Raw genomic sequence first — 25,035 nt, 5'->3', positions numbered from 1 at the left:
GTCTTCTGTGAATGCACACAAACGGGTTAATCCGGCTCCTGCGTCGGTCTCCTCGGAATATTCTCGAGCTCTGAAAGAGAAAGTAACAGACGTAACGCTGCCCCCATTGCGCATGCTCCAACCCACTCCAGCCTCAGTTCCATTTCTCCGCCTGGTGATTCGGAACCTCTCTTACGAGCTCCGTTCTATTTACTGTTTTGGATAGATTTTCTTCGGCTTTTTTGGACTTGGATTAGGTTTTGGACTGTGTCTTTCTCCTGCCCCCTGACGCGGACTGGATTTTGGACTCTGCACTTCGTTTTTTCCCCCTTGCTACCGTCCGTTATTGTTCCCGCCTTTTTTCCCTTCCTCAACGGCTCCCTACGCTGCGGCTTATGCCGTCAGGGCCATTTAGGCGGTGTGTGCTCTGCTCGCGCAAGATACCCCACCAGGACCCTCATGATAAGTGCCTTTTCTGTCTTGGGGCCAGACATCTCACTACGTCCTGCAAACACTGCAGGGATTTCACTAAAGCGGCTTTGAAAGCTAGGCAGAAGCGACTCAATTATCATCTTTGGGAGTCGACTCTTTCGGCCACCGCACCCTCAGAATCGGAGATGGTCTCTCCCGCGGCTACCCCGCGACAGGACGCGGACGTTTCACCCCAGCAGGGTCCTTCTAAGACGGGAAAACATTCTAAAGCACCCGCATCCAAGAAACTTCCCGGTACTACGAAATCTGATTCTGCGCCTACTAAAGGGGTGAAGCAGGGCAAGACTAAATCCTCTGCTAAACATAAGGAGGGCACTGCCCAACTTCCGTCGGTCTCCGAGTCCATCCCATCTCCTATACTGGAGGACTCGTCGAGGGAAGGTGCATACTTGTCGGAGACAGCTCCATCTCTGCCTCCTCGACAAGTCGAGCCGGTGATGCCTTCGGGCATCGTGTCTCCCACGCCTAGTCAGCTGGTTGGAGTTACCGCTGGTTTGACTTCGGCTCCTCACAGCCCACCGATTCGTGGGCTGGAGTTTCCGGCTCCGTCGACCTCGACATCTCCCTCGAGGTCGAGATCGCCCCGCGACAAGCGCCCTGCCAAGACTAAACATCTCTCGACATCTCCCTCGAGGTCGAGATCGCCCCGCGGCAAACGCCCTGCAAAGACTAAGCATCTCTCTATATCCCGCTCGAGATCGAAGTCACCGCGTGGAAAACAAGCCCGCAAGAGGAGACACGACTCGTCCTCCTCTTCATCTTCGACGTCGACACGGGGGAGGCGTGCCGCCAAGAAGGCGCGCTCGGATGCGCATCGACGTCGAAACAAGCACCGATGGCGTAGGCGCACATCTAGTTCTTCCGACTCCCCTTCTCCACGGCGACCTCGACACCGTCGATGCCGACATCGCTCCGCCTCCACCAGTTCGACGTCGACATCTCCTGACCGCCGACGTAGACATAAAACCAAGTATGTCTACATCGCGTCGTCATCGGACACCTCGCCACCTCGACGTCGGCATCGACATCGCGACGTCGACCTACCTGTCGACCACCGACCGCTACAGCCTTTGCCCCTCCCTCCGTTGGCTCCACCTGCTACCATACCACAGCCTTCGACGTCGAACGCTAGGGGTGATGTTGATAAACCTCCGCGGAAGAAGAAGAGAGATGTTTTTTCATCCGACCCGGATGAAGCCTCTTCGGTCATTTCTTCCAACTCAGAACAGGAGTGTCCTCCACAACCAGATAGGAATCCACTTCCAGAAGGAGAGGCAGTTGGCTCTGACATAGGAGAGGCCAATGTCTCCTCCCCTTCCGAGGACTTCTCCTCTTATTCTCAAATGCTATTGCGTCTAGCTAAGACCCTGAAGCTGGACTTGGATCAGCCTGCTGCCGCTGCTGAAGATCTTATATTTGGAGATATTAACCAGGAGAGGGCTCCCCCTCCTAGTCTGACTTTCGTACCTGCTATTATGGACATAATAAAGCAGTACTGGGAGCACCCATCGGACAACCCACCTTTACCCAGGAGAACTGAGAATTTTTATCGCGTCCACGGCGATGATACTAAGTTCCTACTAAAACACCCGGTTCCTAACTCCTTAGTTGTTGAGACCAGTTGCACCAAGCCCACCGGTAAATCGCATGTTACCCCTACCAACAGGGAGGGCAAAAAATTAGAAATCATCGGGAGGAAGCTATACTCCCTTGCAGCCTTTCTTATTAAACTTATCAATTATCAAACTGCACTAGGGGCATACCAGAAACAACTGTGGCTAAAGATTCTACCTGGACTTCAACTCATTTCACCTGATGCTAAACAGACCTTCCTTAACTTTTACGAGGAAGCACAGACTGTGTCCAAATATCAGAGACTCTCCACTAGGCATGCTGCCGAAGCAGCAGCCAGAATCCTTATGTCCTCAATTACTGTCCGTCGACATGCCTGGTTAAGAGCGGCTAACATCTTAGATGACGTCAAGAACAAGGTAGAGAACCTCGCCTTTGATGCCACGGGCCTCTTTAATGAAAGGACTGACACTCACCTAGAGGATCTCCATAAGGCCAAGAAGGCCGCTAGATCTTATTCCATTCAGTCTCAGCCACGCTACAACAAACCTCAGTGGCGCAAACCCTACGCTCATTATCAGCAATCATCCCAATATTTCAAGACTTTCAGGAACTTACCTCAGCAAAGATCGTCTAGAGCATCCTCTTCTGCTCCCAGTTTCAGGTCCCAGCAGTCCCAGCGCACATGCTCTTTCAAACCACCTGCGAAAAGATCCAAGCGTTATCTTTGACTCTCCAGGATGCCCTCCTTCCCATCCGGGCACCACAAGACTTTCCCCCTTTTTGTCCAATTGGCTTTCAATTACAAACGATGCATGGGTCCTAAGCATCATTACTCATGGATACCGACTCGAGTTTATCGACTTACCTCCCCTAGGCTTTGTATGCCCCACATCATTCAACGCTGCTCTAGAGATGGAGATTGCCTCACTCATTCGCAAACACGCCATCGAAAACGTTCCCATAAAAGACATCAAGGCCGGCTTCTATTCCAAATATTTCGCCGTGTCAAAAAAGGGCGGGGGTATAAGGCCCATTCTAGATCTCAGGGTCCTCAATACTTACCTTCGCCCTCGCCGTTTTCGTATGGTGACACTCGAGTCCATCATGCCCCTGTTGAAGAAAAACAATTGGTTTGTCCTCATAGACCTAAAGGACGCTTATTTTCATATCACCATTCATCCTCATCATCGCAAGTATCTGCGTTTCCTCTTTCGCGACACCATTTACCAGTTTCGGGCCCTACCCTTCGGGCTCTCTACAGCCCCTCGCACATTTACAAAGGTGATGGCTCCAGTGGCTGCCTACCTACTCCTTCAGGGTGTTCATATATACCCCTACATCGACGATTGGCTCCTGGTAGCTCCCTCTTACAGTCAAGCCTCAAAACATACAAGGTTGGTTCTTCGTTTACTGTCCAATCTAGGTCTCGAGGTCAACATGGAGAAATCCCATCTCAAACCATCCAGGAGGGTGCATTACATAGGCGCTTGCATCGACTCCATCACCGCACGGGTATTCCTCCCCTCAGAGAGGATTCAGAAGCTTCAACGGGCAATAAGAAAGTTTCACCCGGGGGCCAGGGTCACCGCCAGGCATGCTCAGCACCTCCTGGGCCTCATGGCCTCCACAACCCCTGCCTTGTCTCATGCGCGACTCAAACTGAGATCCCTGCAGTCGTGGTTCCTCGCCCTATTCAACCCCATGACGGACAGTCAGAACAAACGCCTTCACGTTACCAGGGAGCTAGCAGCTCAGTTACAATGGTGGACACACTCCCGGAATCTTCGGATAGGCAGACCATTCAGACCGCTGAGATTGACTGTTCAAATAACTACCGACGCCAGCCCATTCGGTTGGGGCGCACACTGCGGGCTGCACAAGGTACATGCGCTTTGGTCTCCACAAGAGGTGGCCCTTCATATCAATCACCTCGAGATGTTGGCTGTTATCAAGGCCCTTCGGGCGTTCCTCCCCATGGTGCGTGGTCGTGGTGTTCAAGTCATAACAGACAACACCACGACCATGTACTATCTGAACAAGCAGGGAGGCACACACTCTCCCTCGTTACTGTATCTCACAGTAATTCTATGGGAATGGTGTCGTGTTCACCACATATTTCCGGTAGCCATACATGTTCCCACGGCAGACAACTCTCTGGCAGACCAGCTCAGTCGCCTTCGCTATCAAACACACGAGTGGGAACTCCACCCCCGAGTGTTCCGGGACCTATGTCTGATGTGGGGCACTCCGACACTGGATGTCTTCGCCACCCGACAGAACGCCAAATGCACCAACTATGCGTCCCGAGCAGGGATAGGCAACGGGTCCCTAGGGGACGCCTTCATGCTCCGCTGGAATCATCCTCTCCTGTACATATTTCCCCCTCTTCCGCTCATTCAGAGGGCGCTGGTCAAGCTCCGTCAATCCAGGGCCAACGCCATATTCATAGCTCCCTTTTGGCCCCGCCAGACGTGGTTTCCCACACTTGTCAGCATGTCATCGGAGATGTGGAGGCTGCCACAGATTCCAGACCTCCTAACCCAAGATGCGGGCGCCATCTTTCACCCAGACGTGGAAACTCTGAAGCTGACTGCGTGGAGGATCTCCCACAAGTCAGGAAAGTACTAGACAGGGCTAAGAAGCCATCCACTGCTTCCTTATATAGACGGAAATGGAACAGCTTCCTTAAGTTTACTCAGGACAGGGGTCTTATCCCCTCCCCTGTATCACTTTCCACGTTGTTGTTATATTTGCGATATTTGTTTGACTTCAACTTGGCTTTATCCACTGTAAAAGTTTATCTAGCTGCTATCATCTCGTTTCAACCGAAAGAATCTCCTTCTTCCCGGTTTTTCTCCCATCCCACTGTTAAAGCCTTTCTGAAGGGACTAGCCCACATGAGACCTCCCACCAAACCTCCAGTTCCTCAATGGTCTCTCCAACTGGTTCTTCGCGCCCTTACACGGCCTCCATTCGAACCCATGGCCACGTGTGACGTTAAGTTGTTAACTCTCAAGACACTCTTCCTAGTGGCTATCACCTCTGCACGACGTGTCAGTGAACTCGCCGCTTTACGGTCTGATCAGCCGTTTTTGCAATTCTTCAGAGATAACGTCTTGCTATACCCCGACCTCTCCTTTCTTCCAAAAGTGGTCTCTGAATTTCACCTCAACCAACCTCTTTCTCTGCCAACTTTGTTTCCACAACCTTCGTCTGAAGTGGAGCGCATGCTCCATACCCTGGATGTTCGACGAGCCCTCGCCTTTTATGTCTCCAGAACCAGGGACATCAGGGCCTCTAACCGACTTTTTGTTTGTTATTTTGGACACAAGAAGGGCTTACCAGCAGCACGTTCTACCCTCTCATGATGGATTGTTAACACTATTGTCTTGGCCTATGAACTACAACACAAGTCCCCTCCTGACGGCTTACGCGCTCATTCTACTAGGGCTGTTGCATCCTCTACGGCCTTCCTACGTGGTGTGGATACCCCGGATATTTGTAGAGCAGCCACGTGGTCAACTGTATCAACGTTCATTACCCACTATAGACTTGACCTCAGAGCCAAGAGGGACACAGTGTTTGGGAGGGCCGTACTGACATCTGTGCTGCAGTGACATCCCGCCATCCGGTGAGTAAGCTCGCTAGTCACCCGTTTGTGTGCATTCACAGAAGACCACGATGAAGAAAGTGGGGTTACTTACCTGTAACCATGGTTCTTCAAGTGGTCATTCTGTGAATTCACACAATCCCACCCGGCCTCCCCTCTAGCTGTCACTGTGAGTGCGTACCACATCTATGCACACCTGTGGCGAATAAATGGAACTGAGGCTGGAGTGGGTTGGAGCATGCGCAATGGGGGCAGCGTTACGTCTGTTACTTTCTCTTTCAGAGCTCGAGAATATTCCGAGGAGACCGACGCAGGAGCCGGATTAACCCGTTTGTGTGAATTCACAGAATGACCACTTGAAGAACCATGGTTACAGGTAAGTAACCCCACTTTTGAAGTCCTATTGATTTCAGGTCTCTTTTGAAGTAACTCTGGACAGAAGATGGGGAAGAAGTACAAACAAGCTGTTTTCCATGGGGTGAAAGTTCATGTTCCTCTGCCTTGCTTTGCAGGCACATGGAAAAGTCCCGAAGAAGTCCATAATCTCTTCACAATTCCTTAATACTAACAAGAGACTAGCAGCATAGTTAGATGGAGGTGATGGATTCTAGACTTAATCCCAGCATCACTTACTACCCACAATTGTCAAAGTACTAGCCTGTCCAGGAACTGAAGATGTTTGGGACTAGAGCTGCTTCCTGTTCAGTTTTTCAAAAGATTGCTCCTCTCTAAGCATTCTGATGACAGTAATGTGGGCACTAACTGAATAGAGATATCAATATCTAAGGCTACATAGTTATGTATTGACTAGTTTTTGCCTACTGAATAGAAGTTATCCCTCTGTTGTATATTAGAACATACCACTTAAGACTTTCAGTGCTTTGATGCTTGGAAAAGCTGTAGCAGTAGGCTTCTGAATCTGCTTGATTACAATTAGTGTAAAAGTTAATGAAAACTAAGTAGTGGAGTTTGTAAATCTAATTTTTTAACATTCACGAACTAGCTCAAAGATGTTTTGCTGCTAGGAGAACAAACTAAATTTGCATTGGTCTAAAAATCTTGACACATTCATCTCTACTGTTGCTGGCAACAACAAACAGCTTACATTCTAACAGCCAAAGTCTTTCTTTGGTGATGTATATGCTACAATGATGCTGCCTGCCACAAGATGGGAGTCTTGCTATTGCAGTGTTGAAATCTGGAAAAAAAACCACTCGTAAAAAATTAGTTTGCTCTCATTTGATCTGGTTAAGTATTAGAAGTTAAACATGGATTGGACCTCTCTAATATTTGAAGTAAGATGTTGAGTTTTAATGTGTTAGTTGCATTAGCTTTTTCAATAGATGACCCACATAAAAGTTTTGAAGTAAAACACCTTACAATGATTCTTTTTTATTCTCTTGTACTTCCTGTAATGCTTTTAGGGGGAAATGGAAGGATTTAGATGCTTTCTGTTCCTATGAAACAGGCTTTTCTCACAACCTGAGTTTTGCCATAGGATTTGTGAGATCCTAGTTAAAGGTACCATAGAGCCTGATGAGCACAGTGCCAATCAAGAAACATGGTGAGAGCATGCAAGTGAGGAGACCTGCCTGCACAATACCCATAGCTCAGTTTGCTAACATTTCAAAAATGGAAGAATTCCACAGATTTTATAATCTAGGAATTTTAGACTTTAAACACCATCATAGAGGATCTTTCTTGCCCCCAAAGTGCAGAAGAGCCTCACTAAGATTATGTTGAAAAGAAAACTGCACAAGGAAGCATCATTTTAAAAACAATGCCTTATGTTTATCAACAGCAACAATAAAAACTGCAGAGCTGGAAGGGATGCTACAGATCATCAAGTCCAGCCCTTGTTAAGGAGGCACAGTGAGAAGTAGAAGTCCCAGCCTATGGCTCTAGAGCCAGATAGCTAAACCACTGAGCTATCCACATTAGGATTTCATTAGGCTGTTCTAGTAAATGTAGTGAATTACAGCAACAATAGTTTCAACTCCATTGCTTTTCCAGAACTGAACCAGATTGGAAAACATTTTACCTTTGTGCCTTCAGTGCTTTGTTCTAAACCTTGGGTAACTCAGGTGCTCTTGGACTGCAGTTCCCAGAAGCCTTCACCAATTGTGCTAGCCAGGGTTTCTGGGAATTGCAGTATAAGAACAGCTGGGTTACCCAGTGTTGGGAACCATTACTTTATTTAATTAGTTTGTGCAAAGGCATTGGGGAAAGTCGCTCTCCTTATCTACCATGCTGGAGTTCTTTAATAGATGATGAGGAAGTAATGAAATAAGGATCATATGTTTGACTATGAGGATTTAATTTTCCAGGATGGGAGAGATCAAATAGTGTGATAAATGTGGCCCCAGTAAGTGTGTTAATTTTTTTTTAATGCTAGCTGAAAAGCATTGTTCCACAGCATGGTGGATACATCTTTTCATTCTGTAGAGGAGAAAGACTATAAAGTCTCTGTTATCATCAAGGTTTGTTTCATCTTGTTGAAATTTCCTGGCAGTGACAGACATCAGCTACGTACAAATTGGGTAAGAATTGTTTTTTTCCAGTTTAAGCAGTTTCGGGGAAGTGTTGAAATCACCATGTAATACGTACAAAGATTTACATTATTGAAATTAGATTTTTTTTTTCTGAGTGCCACAGGGGCGCTGGGTCTTCAGAATTATAAACAGAAAAAAAGCTAAAGAGAGGATGTTTCCCTCCTACAGTCCCTGAAAGACTTGTGAGAGTGTCATGCATTCTCATTAATAAGAGGATGGAAGGGGGGGCAGGATACTTTAAATCTGCAACATCTTTAAATAAGCAGAACTCTACTCAAACTGCCTCCATCTCCTTTTGGTATCATCTCCTTTTGCACTCCTGTTTTATATCCTTTATCATCCACAAATCCCAATACTCCAGGAGAGCATTCCAGGGGAAATTGGGAAGTTCTTTAGTGTGTTGTTCAAAATACTGCAAATCTGTCCATAGGAAGAACATACATTGTGTTGCTGTTGTTCCTTGTATTAGGCAGAAACGGAGTTTGTGGATTTTCTTGTTTTTAAAGCCAGTCTGGTGTAATACTCTATGACATCTTTTGAGCAGTATCTGAGAACTGCATGACCTACTAAGGACATCATAGCTGGAGACCGATCACAGAAATGTGTGAAAGATAATAATACAATTGTGTGATTGGAGCATTTTAAACAGATTTATGCAGCAGGCTTAAACCCTGTTTCCTTAATGGGTTAGGAACTTAATGGGTTCCTAACTAGAGTCACAGGAGATTGCAATGTTAGATGTCAGAGTGCAACCCTAACCATGTTTACTCTGAAGTGTGCTTATTCTCTTGAATGAGTGTGAGTGAGTGAAATAAAAATCAATCACCTTATTGCAGGATCCTGACTTTTGTTAGATGTTTCACACCAGTAAGGCTGCTGCTGAGAAATGTTAAACTTTCCTTTTCTGATTTTGTTGCATTTGTGCCCAATAACTGTTAGATTTATGAGAGAAAATAAAAGAGGTACACCCAGAGGCAAGGTTTAACCTGTCCAGTGGTCATACAAATAGCTGTGCGGTTGGTTGGCATAGATGCTGACCATGTGGACAGACAAATGGACATTTTCAAACCAAAATACTGTGTTGAAGATAGAGAAAAATGAGGGATCAGTGGCTGGATAAAGTTAAGAGGGACCCAACACGTATTCAGAGACAACTGCAATAATATGCATTATGTTACCAAATTTATAAAGGCTCTAGTAGCTGAGCGGAAGCTACAGGCAAGATGTAGCTTTAGAGGCCATCTCTCTAATCAGAAAGTATCTATGTGTGTTGTTTGTAAAAATTTTAAGTGTGACCTGCATGAATCATGCACATTAAAAAAATTGAAAGGGCTTAATGTACAGTACATGATTCTGCTTTTGCCGATCTGGGAGAGGCAACAAGGAAGTGTTGTACACCGGAGGCTTTGTTCCCATCACATTATTACCCTGGTTAATCTATCACATTGTTCGATAATGCTACTGGTGTGCATATTCTGAGATAGTCCGTTTGCTTGGTTGTTCTAAGGTAATGTTCTGGTTACTGAAGTGCAGCGATGAAGGTAGATCTCTGGGCAATCCAGCAGTAAATCAGCAAAGATTGTTTTTATTAAAACAACTGAGAATAAGCAAAGAAAAAAAATATTCCACCAGTGTAATGCTGAAATTAAGACACCTTTTGTGTAGAATAGTCAGAATTGTTTGAATGTTAGGTAAAGGTAAAGGTTCCCCTTGACAATTTTTGTCCAGTCGTGTTCGACTCTAGGGGGCGGTGCTCATCCCCGTTTCCAAGCCATAGAGCCAGCGTTTGTCCGAAGACAACCTTCCGTGGTCACATGGCCAGTGCGACTTAGACACGGAACACTGTTACCTTCCCACCGAAGTGGTCCCTATTTATCTACTTGTATTTGCATGCTTTTGAACTGCTAGGTTGGCGGGAGCTGGGACAAGTGACGGGAGCTCACTCCATCGTGTGGATTCGATCTTACGACTGCTTGGTCTTCTGACCCTGCAGCACAGGCTTCTGCGGTTTAGCCTGCAGCGCCACCACATCCCAAATGTTTGAATGTTAGAGTGTGTTTTTAACCCTTGCCTCATTGCAGTTGAAGTCTTGTGATTTCTGCTGTAATGTCATCAAGTCTGATGACTAGTTTTTTAGCCAACTATACTTCAGTTCAGAAGTAATGTTAATTTAAGTTGTCTATTAACTGATGGGCAAGCCAGAGTTTGGAACTTTGCTTTTCCCAAAGGGAACCCCTTGCATCACTCTACTCATTTTTTGTAGTGGTTAGACAGTCTTTTCTTGCATCATTCTCTGATTTTCTCTAGTGATCAGATCTGATTCTGTGTCTCAAAAGCCCTGATAAAATTACAGAAGATAAACCAAACAAAAATTTCTTACCACTTAGAACTGATAAGAGAATGGCATAGAATCTGAAATATTTGTATCAACATGCCTCATCGATATATCCCTTGAAAGTAAATGCTCATTACACAAAAATAAAGTCATTCTTCACTATATTATTTTGGAAACACTGCTTAGTTATACCCTTGTAACCCAGAAGGTAACTATATTCTTACCTCTTGAACAAGGTGGCAGAAAATTTTCTCTTTCCTTGGGCTTAATTCGGTTCTACACAAAGAGTTATGTGGAAACACAAGCAACAAATGTATCATAAAACTTTATAGGATTATTTTAATGAGCTCTCAAAAATCCAGCAAACCTGCTGGAAATTGGATGCAGGTAAAAGATGAAATAAAAGACCTGAAGAAAAGATTGGACAACAGAAATAACCACAGGGATCAAACCATATATTTGACTAAGTGTGATGCTGTTTCAATTTCCATAACAGTAATGTCACTTTTGAACGTACACTAGCAGCATAGTTCCAGGCAAAGAATTCTATAGCCCTTTACCAATATACAGCCAGAAAGCATGAAGAATTGAAAGGGGGAGGGGATGGAGAGGCACACATAAACAATGTCCACTCCATAGTGCCACCTCAGACCTGCATAGGTGCTGGAAGCACATTTCTTGAAATACATTAACTCAGATTTCTAATAGGTAGCTATTATCACAAATACTTTTAGCATAGTTAGATGAGCACAATTACAGCATCAGTGCAGACCTTTATGTAGGACATAGGTGTGCATGACTTCTAGATGAGGACATGGGGGGAGGGGTGCCTGTGCTTATGTGCATCCCCACCATTGTGTGACATATGCTTTTCGGAGCTAATGTCTGGAGAGGGTTAATATTGCCAAACAACACAGCTCAAGGATTCTGTGGAAATGGACACCCATGACAGTTAAACATATCAAAGTATAGATTAACTCTTCTCAGGCACCTTTGTGACTGTCGAAAATCAATTAATTATAAGTGACAAGTTACTTCCAAACCCTGATCCCAACATGCGCCCCAAAGCAATTCTGTTATTGTTAATTTTCTCCCGCTGACCACCGTAGAAAGAGGGGAGAGGGTCCTCCAAAGACTTTAAATTCCTCAAAGCCTTTTTAATGGGGTTCAGGAAGTGACAAAAGTTTTCTTGAAGAGGACTCTCCACCATCATGGGATAATTTTGTAAATTTATTTATTATTTGAATTTCTATCCCGCACCATCTGGCAACCAGGCCACTCTGGGCAGCTAACAAGAATATAAGGAATAACAATAAAACATTGCCAACTGTCTGAAGTTCCATCCCCTCCCCAAAATATTCCTTTTAAATAATTGGTAAGTGGTGCCGCATTTTGCTAGCACTGCTAAATATGTTTACTCATTTAGATCTTAAGTGATGCATAAATGTTGGAGAGACTTCCTATTCCACGCTCTTCACAGGTGACCCATTTTTAGACTGAGCTGGCATTTTAGAAGAAGCACAGAAATCCCCTTTCTATTTTATTTACTGCCGTACCTTGACTATAATATGCGTGGTTTTTATCTGGCATCTGTACCAGGTGTCCCTATTTTTTTTTTAATGGTTAAAAAGATGTTTTTCCTACTTGACTTAAATGTTAAGATCAGAATTCCTGAAATGTGATTCTATTCGTCTTAAAGAGATACCACAGTTGGAGGAACAGATTTTTTTCCTACCCAGTACATGGGCCAAGTTGGAGTTAAGTTCTAACAGGTGTTCTCACTGGAATGAGAGTCAAGTGACCTGAAGTTACTGCTCCTGTGGAGCCCTCCTCAGATATTCAAAACAGTTTCCTTGAAAGCATGAACAGGGACAGCATTCTAACCCTGCCCTGTCTGTTGCTGCTTCCAGAGGAAGGAGGACAATCTGAAGAGGACTGGAACTTCTGAAAAATAATGCGGAGATGTTCTGTCTCCTCTTCAGGCTGTCCTTCTACAGTTGGAGACAGACATGCAGGGGGTGGGACTAGGTCTTTCTCCTTGACCCAACATGCTTGAGTACGGCTCGACTGAATATTTTAACTGAGTTGGTTTCACTTCTTGCCTAGACGAGGCCTTCTAATATCTAGAGCCTAAGAAAGCAGTCCTAATAACAGTCAGGAAGCCTGTGATCTGGGCAGACAATGGTTTGCAAGAGTTTATATAAGTTTCTGGTTCGTATGGTTTGAGGGACAGTAACATATTGTGAAGGCGACGAGGAACATTCTGTGGTTATAACCATGGAATTAAATGGCTCACACATGTCATTCCCAATTCATATACCAAGAGACAATGAATGGTATGAGTGGCTTTTTTGGGAGGGCGGTGGTAATCATTAGAGGATACACATCTTGAGGAACATTTGGCTATGGTATATTTAATTGATTTAACATATATTAAACATATATAAGGTATTTTTGCAACTGCTTCCCTAAAAGGCAACAATATTTGTGTGTTGATCTTATTCTTACTTTTAAAACTTTATCAATGTCTTCAAAAAGGCAACTGTTCTTCATTTAATTACTTGTCAATGTAACTGGCTAAAACCTAAAGTTAGTAACACAGAACAATTGTCCTGTCCGTCTGAAATCTATGCAGTCTTCTTTCTTTACAAAATAGCCTCTTTTATTCACCCCCCCCCCTTGCAACACAGGAAATGTAAAACAAAATGTTGAAATCACTGTCTTTGCATCATCATTTACACACACTCACACAAATAAAGAAAAGGAAAAAAATAAAAAGAAACTGCAAATATGTTACATGTCCTGATAGCAGCATTTCCTAGTACAAGCATTCTCATTGCATAGCCTATTTCTAAAAATAACAGAAACAATGCTTTTCCTTTCTCTTATTTTCTTCTTTAAGAAAGGGTAGTTACATGCAAGGCATGCCACCCAGGAATAAAAATGTTAGTATTGTATTCAAGTTCCAAATTAGCAATGGCTAGAACTGTAAGGCTGCTGTAAGATGATTCCTCCCCCCCCCCCCGCAACAAAGCGGCCTTAGTCTCACTGGTACAAAGAAGCCAGGGCTTCTGTATTCCCATCTAAATTTACCTGTCAGGCTGACAATCCAGCAGAGCAGTTGTCTTGCTCATTGTTATGCAAGGCAGGTCCAGGCTTCCTCAAACATGTCTAATGAGCCAGTTCTTTATTATCTACGCACGTCCCCCCTTGCAAAATAAATGTTCAGAATTAGGGTAAAAATCTGTTCTGGTATAACTTGGGCTCACTCAAGATTTGCATCCCTGCTTGCACTACAGAAATGCTTGTCCCCCCCCCCCCCAAATCTTCAAAGAAAACTGTGCTTTGTAGTGCTGTCCTGCATGGGTCTTCCTTAGGCAACAGGTAAGAGCGCTTCTACACCAGTACAACAACATCATTTAAAGTCTCATCTTTCCCCCTATGAATTCTGCCCATGAATCCTCATTGGTGGAGATCATAAGGTGAAGAAATCACACAGAAGCTGTTGTGCTTGCAGGATGGGGTTAGGTAGGGCGGAGAAGAGGAATGGTGGCCCAGAGGAACTACTAGCTCTTCTCTGCAATGCTCTGCAACATTTACAGCTGATGGTAAGAGCTAACAACTGTCTTTACTGTTGTACCCTGGAGCTCTCTTCTTCAAAAAGTTCTAATTTTGGTATGGTGTTAAGAATCTAACCTTTGCTACAATGGCCAGTTGTCATCTGAACAAGGAAAGACAACCATGGAAATATTGCCCACCTCCACTCTAGCAAGATCCCCCTGGCACAACCCCTGTGCTGGCTGTAGCAGGGCTGGGGTGGGGGGACACATGAATGTAATTGCCAGTCCATTCCACACTTGGCCAATAGGATACTGCCCAAAACAAAAATAACAATAACACATCTAACATTTCGTGCAGATTCTGTATATCGCAGCTATGAGTAGTGTTTGTAAATGCTGCCCATGGAGGCCAGTGCCCATGCTGTCTGGGGAATTCTGGGTGTTGTAATCCACCCCCACAACACTTCCCATACCTAAATCAGAACTCTGCTTAATTCAGGATTTTGGTTAGTGTGTAATTACAGTTTCTCAAGGAAGGAATTGTGATCAGTGTATCGAGAGCTTTTTAGACATACATAGCAACACTGGTCATGAGGCTCCTACTGAGAACTGGACGTTGTCTAAGAAAGCAGCTTGTTCTTACATAGCAAACCAGGCTTTCCCTTTCTTTCCTGTCCCTTTGGTTACTGAATCATCCCTTTGCTCTTCCATTTACCTTTGCAAAGTGGGGTGTCCCACATGAAGCTCTCTTGAACGTGATAAAGAAATAATGCAGCAGATGTCTTTTGTATTGTTTGCCATCATAGTTTAATAATGTTTAAACAACAATAAAAAAGGGTTGCATCCCTAGTGATGCAGCTATCAACACAGTATTAGAGGATTTCATACAGTATCTGCTAAATTTTAAACATGTTTGGCAGCTTAGCAAATATCATATGATTGCAGCATCCATGATTTCAGTTGCAACATTGATGTCTTCTCCTCTGCAAAGAGTCTGTTTCTCCAAATGTGACGCTACCAGGTTTGGAATGGAATCAGACCCCACATGTAGTTCATGGCCCCATAACAAGATTATCACTGCTAGACGATTGTCTCTTTTGAGTTCCTTTTGACTGAATGCAGGCCTAACAAGGACTGCTGGTTCGAAGGGATGCTTGCTGACTTTGGGATGAGAAGGATCACTCTTTGATTGGTCCGACGCCATTCATTGTATAGTCTACAGTGATATCGAAATGATACCTGTTGACAGAGCAAAAGAAAGAAGATATTTGGAATGGAGAAGAAAAGACCATGGAAACAAAAATAAGGCTGTCTTCTTGTAAATCTGGGGTGGGCAACCTCTTTCAGATGGAGAGCTGATTTCTGTTTTCAGCTACGTTCTTAAGGTTGCATTCTGATGATGAGCAGAATGAAAGATAAAAGAGTCAGAAAGTTCCATATATTTTAGCTATGGGAAAAGCCATGCAAAAACTAGGCAGCTACTCAACTATGATGTTGAGGGGAAGAGGGGTTATATGTATAGAGAGAACTTTGTCTGTCCTCCTGTGCATAGAATGGACAAGATGAGTATGCCAAGAGGACCAGATTTAACCCCAGGACTTAGCATTCTCTACCCCAGCTTTAAAGGTAGTAGCAGTGGCATAAGAACTGTTTTTTGGTGACTGCCCCTCCTTCATTGTCACAAACCTGAAACTTGGCTGCCTTGGTGGTGAGTGTTTCCTACACAACCATCATCAAGTAGAAAAGGTCTGCTCACCTTCTAAATACTACATTAGTACTGTATAATGGAATAAAGCTGCAAAAATGCAGCTCTGAGGCTTCCTGCTCTCATGTGTGAAGGATAACCCAGCTGTGGAATGCATAGGCTCACAGCAGGCAGGTGGAAAACTACAGGAAGATTATCCGTTCCTATCCTAGTAGTGAGTACCATGTAATGACCTATCTTCATTACAGTTCTTCATCTGATAAACAATTAGCTAACACCTGATTTCTACCTCCAAACTGGAAGTACCCAAGGTGACATAGATAACACAACCTGCAACAGTTAATACACATTATTTTTTTTTAAAAAATTACAAATACATCCATATATGACATATAGAATGTTATGCAGCAAATCAACATCATGTGACATGTCTATCTAAATACATTACAAAAAGTAATAACTAAAACCAGAGATGCCACTTAAAACCATTTGAAAAACCCATTTCCTCAGCTGAAAACAGTATTAATTTTTAGAGTTCTGTCATTAGATCATAGAATCATAGAAAAGTGAAGTTGGAAGGGTCCTACAAGGCCATCAAGTCCAACTCCCTGCTCAATGCAGGAATACAATTATGCTAGAAACACAATGACATTTATCTGAAATTTTGGTAACTACTGGTACAACCTTACACGTCCTTGCCTAGATGGTGATGTGGCATGGAGTAAGAAGAAGCACTAAGCCTTTGGCTGTATTCTGGCTCTTCCTGAAGTAAAGCTAGCTTCTCTCTGAAGGTATCTAGGCAGAAGGCTAGATCCTAGCCAATGTTTTCTGCAGGATTTGGGCTTTGCAGAATAGCATGTTTGTATACAAATCTCTCCTCTCCTCCAAAAAATAAAACACAGGAAGAGGGAAGGAAACAACTCCTATGTTGTCTTTAATTTTCAGAAACTCTGAAGAGATAAACCTTGCTTGTTAATATTCCCCAAACTGGAAGTCGGTTCTGGCATTAACATTCCTGCATCTATTAATCTTTAAAAAGGCAATTATGTCTGCAGATTTATTTCAAGAAAATGCCATATTTTTCAGTCTATAAGATGCACTTCCCCCCCCAAAAAAGTGGGGGGAAGTCTGTGTGTCTTATGGAGTGAAGCTGGTGATTTTGCCCCCACTGGCCCCGGGGGGGGGAGCCTTGCAACGGTCTGAGTGAGCCTTCCAGGACCCTTGCGAGGCTCCCCCCACCCCAAATGGGGCCAGCGGGGGCGAAATCACAACCTTCCAGGATCTTTTCTGAGCCTTTCTAGCCTCAGAAAAGGTCCTGGAAGCTAGCGATTTTGCCCCTGATGGCCCCGTGGGGGTTGGGGGGGAGTCTTGCAAGGGTCCGAGTGAGCCTTCCAGGACCCTTGCGAGGCTACCCCCACCCCCACGGGGCCAGCGGGGGGCGAAATCGCAACCTTCCAGGATCTTTTCTGAGCCTTTCAAGCCTCAGAAAAGGTCCTGGAAGCTAGCGATTTCACCCCGGCTGGCCCCGTGGGGGTGGGTGGGTGGAGCCTTGCAAGGGTCCAAGTGAGCCTTCCAGGACCCTGGCAAGGCTTTCCCCACCCCCCACGGGGCCAGAGGGAATGAAATCATGACCTTCCAGGACATTTTCTGAGCCTTTCAAGGGGAGCCTCGCAAGGGTCCTGGATCAGACCCTGGGACCCGTTGGAGGCTCACCCTGCCCCCCCCACGCAGGGCCAGAGGGGGCGAAATCACCACCTTTTGGGACTCTTTTGAGGCTTGGGAAGCTTCAGAAGAGTCCCTGAAGGTGGTGATTTCACCCCCTCTGGCCCCCGGAGGGGCAGGGTGAGCCTCCAAAGGGTCCTAGGTTGTGTTCCATAAGACGGACCTCTCCATAAGGCTCACCAAATTTTTAGGAGAAGAAAACAGATTATTATTTTCCTGTTTTCTTCTAAAAATTTGGTGCATCTTATGGAGTGAAAAATATGGTAATTGACATTTGAACATGTGAGAGGGGAAGAGAAAATATTCTAATTATTTGGCCTATCAAAGCCTACCAGTTTAATGTAGGATCAATGTTATTTCCTAAACTGAAATGTGGGATTCTGCCGGCCATGTGGCAGAGGAATGCAACCTGCTCCAGGTGGCGCCATGGTTAAAGGGGAACTAGTTGTCTGGATTGATGCATCAGATTTTTGAAATACTGGTCTACCAGTTGTGTATATACACATGCCACTATTGGAATCCTGCTTTAGGAAACAGGGTACCTTGATCTGACAAGAGCTATTGTTGCTAGAAAGTGACCTCACAGTCTTTAATGAGGTTCAAGTAATTGGGCTTTTTAAAAAAAGTATGTAGATTCTTGGAAATTGGTGCATGACTTCATATTGGAAACAAGCTTCCATATTCATCATTGCTCATTGACACTGATAGTGTAAAAAGTTGCTGTAAAGATGGTGAACCACCACGTTGGTCCTTATCTTCTGTATTCCTTAATCCCCATCTATTCCTCATTATCAGTGATTGTGTGTGTTCTTCCTGGCTATCCCATCATCACTGTGATAAGGAAGAAAGTATTAACTGTGCCAGCTTCAGGACTGGCATAGCTGAGACAAATCTGTGGAACAAAAGAGTTTGGAATCAAGCAAATTACCGGTGTGTGTGTGTTTGACTACAACTTCCAAGCCCCACTCCAAATGCTCTGCATGGATTCTGGGAATTAGTCCAAGAAAACACAACAAACTGTTTCATTCTCTGAGAATCTTGAAGATCTTCAGCTGCTGCTGAAATGCCCTGTTGCACCTCCAGCAGAAGACCACTGGTGGTGCATCCACACCTGTGGAGCATTCCACAGGTATACTGGGAATTCCTATAACATATGTCTCATTCCAGCAGATGTCCCTCAGCCCGTCTTTCACCAGCTTTACGGCTGCCTCAATAATTCTGAAGTCCAGACAGAAAATCTAGAAAAGCAGTGTCTTGTCTTGAGTTCTCCAACCAGGCTTAAGCATGGCTTTTTCTCGGAATAGGTGGATTGTTGAACCAGACTCCAGCTATTTGCTTAAGACTTTTTCACAGGATATCCTAGTTAAGTTTGACAGCTTGTTTACAACCGGTTCTTGCCTTCAGGCAATTTCCAAGTGATGTCAGCTACTGAATTTCAGCAACCGCCAGAGCACCTCAAGCTTTGCATTTCACTTACTCTTCTTCCAGTAGTTGTGATGTGGCTAAAAGTGTAAAGTGCACAAAAACACACAAAATCTGAAGTCTAGCCTTTGCAAATTTCTTTTTAGGTTGCCTAAAACTTCATGTTGTGATATACAGTGGTGCCCCGCATAGCGACGATAATCCATTCCGGAAAAATCGTCGCTATACGGATTCGTCGCTATATGGGGCAAAAAAGCCCATAGAAACGCATTAAAACATAATTATTAAAACATAATAATCCCGCCCGGGGGGGGGAAGTGGGTGGGAAGGGACGTGCCGGCCACCCATCGCTCGCCAGCCAGTTAGCTAGCCCGGGAGATACCTGGCTAAGGCTGGCGAGCAGCGGGCTGGAAGAAGGCAGCCGCCCAGGGTGGGGAGGAGGAGAGGGAAGGGGTGCGCCAGCCTAATGCCGCTCGCCAGCTAGCCCGGAAGACACCCGGACAAGGCCAGCGAGCAGCGGGCTGGAAGAAGGCAACCGCCCGGTGTGGGGAGTAGGAGAGGGAAGGGGCGCACCAGACACCGCCAGTGAGCCAACCCCGCACTCCTGGTCTCCTTGGCGGGTGAGGAGGAGGCCGCCCCCCCGTCGAGCCACTGCCACCCTGATCCCAGTCCCCGGCGGGCCCCTCCTCCTTTGCAGCGCCTCCCGCCGCAACTGCTCTCTGGTTCGCCGCCGCAGGGGTTGCTGTGTGTGGGGATTGGGGCCAGGCCCTTCACCCCTCCTTCCCTCCCTCCTCCCGAGGCGCCGATCAGCTGTTTGCTTTGCCATGATCCGTTCCCCAAGCAGGGAACTGATCATCGCAAAGCGAAATTCCCCCATAGGGAACATCGGAAAGCGATCGCAAAAGCGATGGCAAAATCTTCATCGCAAAGCGATTTCATCGCACCACTGTACTTTCTAGTGTTTTTTCAAATCTGAGAAGAAGAATACTTGAAGAAACCTCTTGCTGACACCAAGCTCAATAATTAAGCCAGGATCTGCCCTTTAACATTTCTTTTTCATTACTTTATAAGAAACACACAAAATCAGAACTGTGAACACAAATGAAATTTGTGTGTTGATCATGGAAACAAGAAGTAGATTTAAGCCAAAGGACAAACCGTCTCTGGGACACAGGCTCTTATTTAACAGTGATGGAAAAGAGCTTTTTGTAAATGTATCCGTCTGTGTTCTTAAAATAGTTGCTTCCATTTAACTATTACATTTAAGGAGCACAGGAGTAAATGTCTTGCCCAGATGGCAGTTTTTAAGACACAATGTGTCTTCACGGAAAAAAAAAATTCAATAGTAATTAATCATACATATATTTTATGCAAGGAGGCATATAAATCCTCCAAGTTCCTTCTCCAGAAACACACTGAATTTGTGGAACTCCTTCCCTGGAGTGGTACAATTAGCTCCACGGAGAATATTTTAAAAATTAAGCTGAAAGCTCTTTATTTACACAATTCTCTGGCTCCTGATTTGTTTGGTTCTGTGCTGCTCTGATTATTATGGTAATATTCTAACTATTTTATGGTAATAGTTTTCTTTCATTGGGGTTTTATACTGACATTTTTATTCACAATATTTCTCAGCAACTCTGTGATTCTAGTCTAGCTTGGAAACAAGTTATGTAAGAACTGACTGAATGCATGTGTCAATGAATGGTTGATTCTCATCACAGTTGCAATTTGGTTTTTTCTCTGCTGTAGTTGTCATGGGGCACATACATTACAAAACTAAAACTCAGTATGACTCTGGGGCCAGTCCATCGTTTTGAACATACCTCTGGGAAATTCAAAGTCAGCATTATTGCATAAGCATTGTGGCATTCAGTTCTGCTCTCACCTGTCCATCACAGCTGGGCAGGGGAACCTCAGCCAATGAGAGGACGGAGGGAGGTGCAGAAGTGGGAGGAGCTGAGTTATATAAGGTTTGTGTGAAGAGTTTTGAGATCAGTTTGAGAGATGAGTGATTAAAGTGATTGATAGAGTGAAAAAGTGCCTGTCAGTAAGGGAAAGGTCTGTGTGAGCTAGTGTCTGATAAACAGTAATTGACAACTTGATTCTATACCTGTGATTTACTCCTTTTATTTCTTGTAATCAATAAACCTTTTATTTGTTTGAAAGAAATCCTTGTCCTTTTGATTTAAATGATTGGTTGGTGGCAGCAAGTTTTAGTGAGGGGTAGTGAGCACTCTTATAGCCCTGGATTGGTAGAGGCTTGAGAGTGGCCCACTACAAGCATAGAGCCACCTTGAGTCCCCTATGGTGAAAAAGAAAGAAAGAAAGAAAGAAAGAAAGAAAGAAAGAAAGAAAGAAAGAAAGAAAGAAAGAAAGAAAGAAAGAAAGAGTTCAATTCCCCACTATGCCTCCTGTGAGAGGAACTGGATTCGATGATCCATAGGGTCCCTTCCAGCTCTGCAGTTCAAAAGTTATTATTACGGGTACTCTTTTGGGTGGGTGCTCACTTCAGCTATCTGGTTGTTAAATACTCCCTGATGAAATACTCCCCCTCCCCCTTTTGGGATGGGCCCTACTTAGAGTGGGAGACAAATCTGCAGTTAAGACAGCTAATAGATCCTTATTGTTTAGAAGCAGACTAGCTGGCATGTTTTGAAACCTAGCAGCTTGAAGTCAATACACTGGACCCTCGACTTACAGACGGCTCGACTTACAGACTTTTCGAGTTACAGACTTCTCTGGCTGCAAAATTTAGATTCGACTTGCAGCCGGAGAATCGACTTACAGACCAGAAAAAACCCAAAATGGAACAAAAATAGAATAAAAACCGCTGGTTATTGGATTAATTGGTTTTCAATGCACTGTAGGTCAATGGAGATTCGACCTACAGACTTTTCGACTTGCAGCCACCATTCCAATACGGATTAATTCCTTAAGTAGAGGGTCCACTGTATTAAGCTAAATTTCCACTTAAAATTTTGCTTTGAATCTGGGTACTTTGCATAATTATTTTGGGTGTGTGCACATGACGCACACCATCCCTTCTAATGAGAAATGCTTATTGGGAGAATAATATGGGGGAACATACACAGCAGTTACACAGCTTGTCTGCATCAAAGCAAAGGTCCAAGAATTATACGGAGTCCAACATTATTAGTTTTTTGCTTGTAGAAAAAGACAACCAGGACGCCCCGGAATGCGTACTGGGCCAGTGGGGTCTTGCACCTTGCTCTGTTGTACAAGGATCTCAGGATGGCCTGGAGTAAGACATTCAAGCTCGCTCAGGCATCTCTTCACATCACCTTCTATTTGAAACGTTGTCCAGTCCAAACCTTATTTAAAGGTAAAAAGCCATGCAGAGTGAGAGGAGGGGCTGTGACATTGCCTACCGAGAGGCAGAACAACGACAGCCGGCACACAGGTCACCTTGCCACAGTTTCCCCCACTCGAGTGAGATTTAAATGTCTATTTAAATTACAGTAATTATATTTATAGAGATTATAAATTTGCATTTGTACCTAGATTAATAGTAATTATGCACCGTCAAGTCAATTTCGACTTATGGTGACATTTCCCAGGATTTTCTGTTGGAAGAATATTTCTCCCTTTTATCTTTTTGCCAACAGTTAAAAAACTATCTGTTCAGGCAGGCGTTTAATAACTACAAATGAGTCCCCGGATGCTAGGTTTTTCCTCTTGTAGGTTTGTTTCTAAAGTCCTTAAAATCATTATTATATAATTAATCAATTGATATTTAATTATTATTGTATGTTTAATTGCTTTTTTTTAGCCTTGTAATTTATTGTATTTTTAGTGTGACTTGATTTAACATTGTGAGTCGCCTTGGGTCCCCTCACCAGAAGAATGGCAGCCTACAAATGAAGTAGATGAAGTAGAATTAATTAATGTTTTGAAGCATCATCCTTCCTCAAAGATGCCTTAATACAGGCATTCTGGAAGTCAGAGTCTCTCACTGTCCTGTTGCCCTCGAAGAGATAAAGATGCATCACTTCCTTTCCCGTCACCTTAGTCCTTTCTATTAGAGATGGGCATGAGCCACCGGTTCAGCGGTTCGTGACGGTTCGATCAGTGTTCCATGGCCCAATAGATGCTCCATGGTTTGGAGCCCCGCCCAGTGGCAGTCAGAGGCAGCACGCAGAGGTGGTGAGGCAGGGGTGCCGAACTGCAGAACACCTATTGGGCCATCGGCCCAACCAGCACGAACTGCCAAACCAGTGATTCCTGCCCATCTCTACTTTCTATCCTTCAAGCTGTTATCATCTCTTTCTTGAGGGTGGGCCATGTGCTCAAGCCACATGCTCAGGCCTTGAAACATGGTGTTCTATCTAGTTAAGGCAGGCTTTCCTATCAAATATACTTTCCAAAAAAGTTAACTTTTTTTTAAAGCTCAATTTCTGCTTTGTTTATTGCTCCAGAGAACATATCAATAAGGTGGGTTTAAAGGCTCCCAGGGAACATGATTGCTATTTACTCTGCTAACAAAGGAGTTCTCTTACCAGAACACTCCTAATCAGATTTAATAATCTGAATTTTAAAAATCACAATAGTTTTTCAGTACAAAGTAATCAGAAGTGTGTTACCGGCCCCTTTTTCTGGGAATGCCCTGGGACTGTGCAGATTGCCTAACACTACACAGCCTGGCTGTACTCCCAGGAGGCCCACTGGGGAATCAAACTCACCACTTCTGGCTATACCTAGGTGAGCATGTGCATATTATATGCCAATCTATCTCCTCTTTTTCACACTCTTTCAGTGTGAATAAGTGTAACCTTTTTTGGGACTACCTATAAATGCCACCCTGTTCATACAGATAAAACAAGCGATAGATCCTTATTGATTAGAAATTGAATAGTTGGCATATTTTGAAACCTAGCAGCCAATATTGTTAAATTGCCACAATGTATGTGCTTTGACCATACCTACTTTGTTAGACAAAGACCTTCCTCTTCAGGTAGGCTTTTAAGTAGCAAGTTGACTCACAAATGCTGGTTTTCAACTTGCAGGTTTTAAAACGTTATTAAATTGTTTTAACCCTGGTTTGTAATTTTAATGCACACTTAGTTGTTTTTAATCTATTTATATAGTAATTTCAACACTTTTGTCTTATAGTTGTGAGCCACCTTGGGGAGCAAGACAGCATATAAACAAACAAACATTTACATTCTGCCATATATTCTACTTGCTGAGCTTCAAGCCCAAAGTAACTATTTCTTTAAATAGCTACCTTCTGGAAGGAACTGACCCTGTTATGCAGGGCTGACAATCAGATGTTGATTTAAAGTTACATGCAACAGTGTTTACAAAAAGTAAACTTGATATTTAAAAGGTGCGTAGTCTTTCTTCCTGCAGTATCTATGCCCACGATTGACTGCTCCGGCTGTGTTTCATACTCACAACTACTGGCCCCTCTGGCAATTACCGATTTCCAAGTACATTTACAAATAGATTTAAATGGAAACAGCCTTTGCATCAGCTGAATGCTGAAATTTCCCTTCCTGGACTGGTTATATATAATTGTCTGTTTTTCTGATTATTATTGAGAATAAAATGTGGTTGGAAAATCATAGTTAAAATGCTTCAAGCATTGTTTATGTCTCACGTGGCAGATGGTTCCTCTTCAGACCCTTAGCCCCAAAGCTTAATTTCTTGATATGAACAATTAGTGGTGTCCTGTGCAGTTCCATACAGTCACATACAGTACTAGTGAAATGATTATCAGTAAGGACAATCAAGATTAGGATATATTTCTGATTGGGAGCAGTTTCCTTGCAAGCTGTCTAGCTGAGCAGCTAAGATAGGATATAAGATCGATTCTTATCCACAGATCCAGTATTCCTATCCTGAGATACTATATACCAAACTCTTTCATCTAACCTCATTGCAATGTAAGAAGAAAACCTAACCTCGCTGGCTACTAAAGATGACTGTACAAAAAGCGAAACAGAAATATTTCACAATATTAGTCCTGACTGAGGAAGGAGCTTAACTTGTCAATCACTTTCAGTTCAATTTTTTAGCAAAGTTCTCAAAATAAAATTGAGCAGGCATTACAGGCAAAA

At 44.0% G+C, this 25,035-nt stretch overlaps 1 protein-coding gene across 4 annotated transcripts in view; it reads right to left on the bottom strand.

The window, feature by feature from the left end:
- The window catches only part of MARCHF3 (membrane associated ring-CH-type finger 3), a 180,933-nt gene that overhangs the window by 1,704 nt on the left and 154,194 nt on the right, over positions 1-25,035 (bottom strand). For all 4 annotated transcript variants that reach the window (XM_078386218.1, XM_072992399.2, XM_020790680.3 and 1 more), the window contains one exon: positions 6,047-15,342. In XM_078386218.1, the coding sequence (XP_078242344.1) occupies positions 15,184-15,342 (159 nt within the window). In that variant the 3' untranslated portion in view covers positions 6,047-15,183. The remainder of the gene's footprint in view (positions 1-6,046; positions 15,343-25,035) is intronic.

Source organism: Pogona vitticeps, chromosome 2 (genome assembly GCF_051106095.1).
Source record: "Pogona vitticeps strain Pit_001003342236 chromosome 2, PviZW2.1, whole genome shotgun sequence".
In the NCBI taxonomy this organism is placed as follows: Eukaryota; Metazoa; Chordata; class Lepidosauria; order Squamata; family Agamidae; genus Pogona; species Pogona vitticeps.
This window is presented reverse-complemented; position numbering and strand designations above follow the sequence as displayed.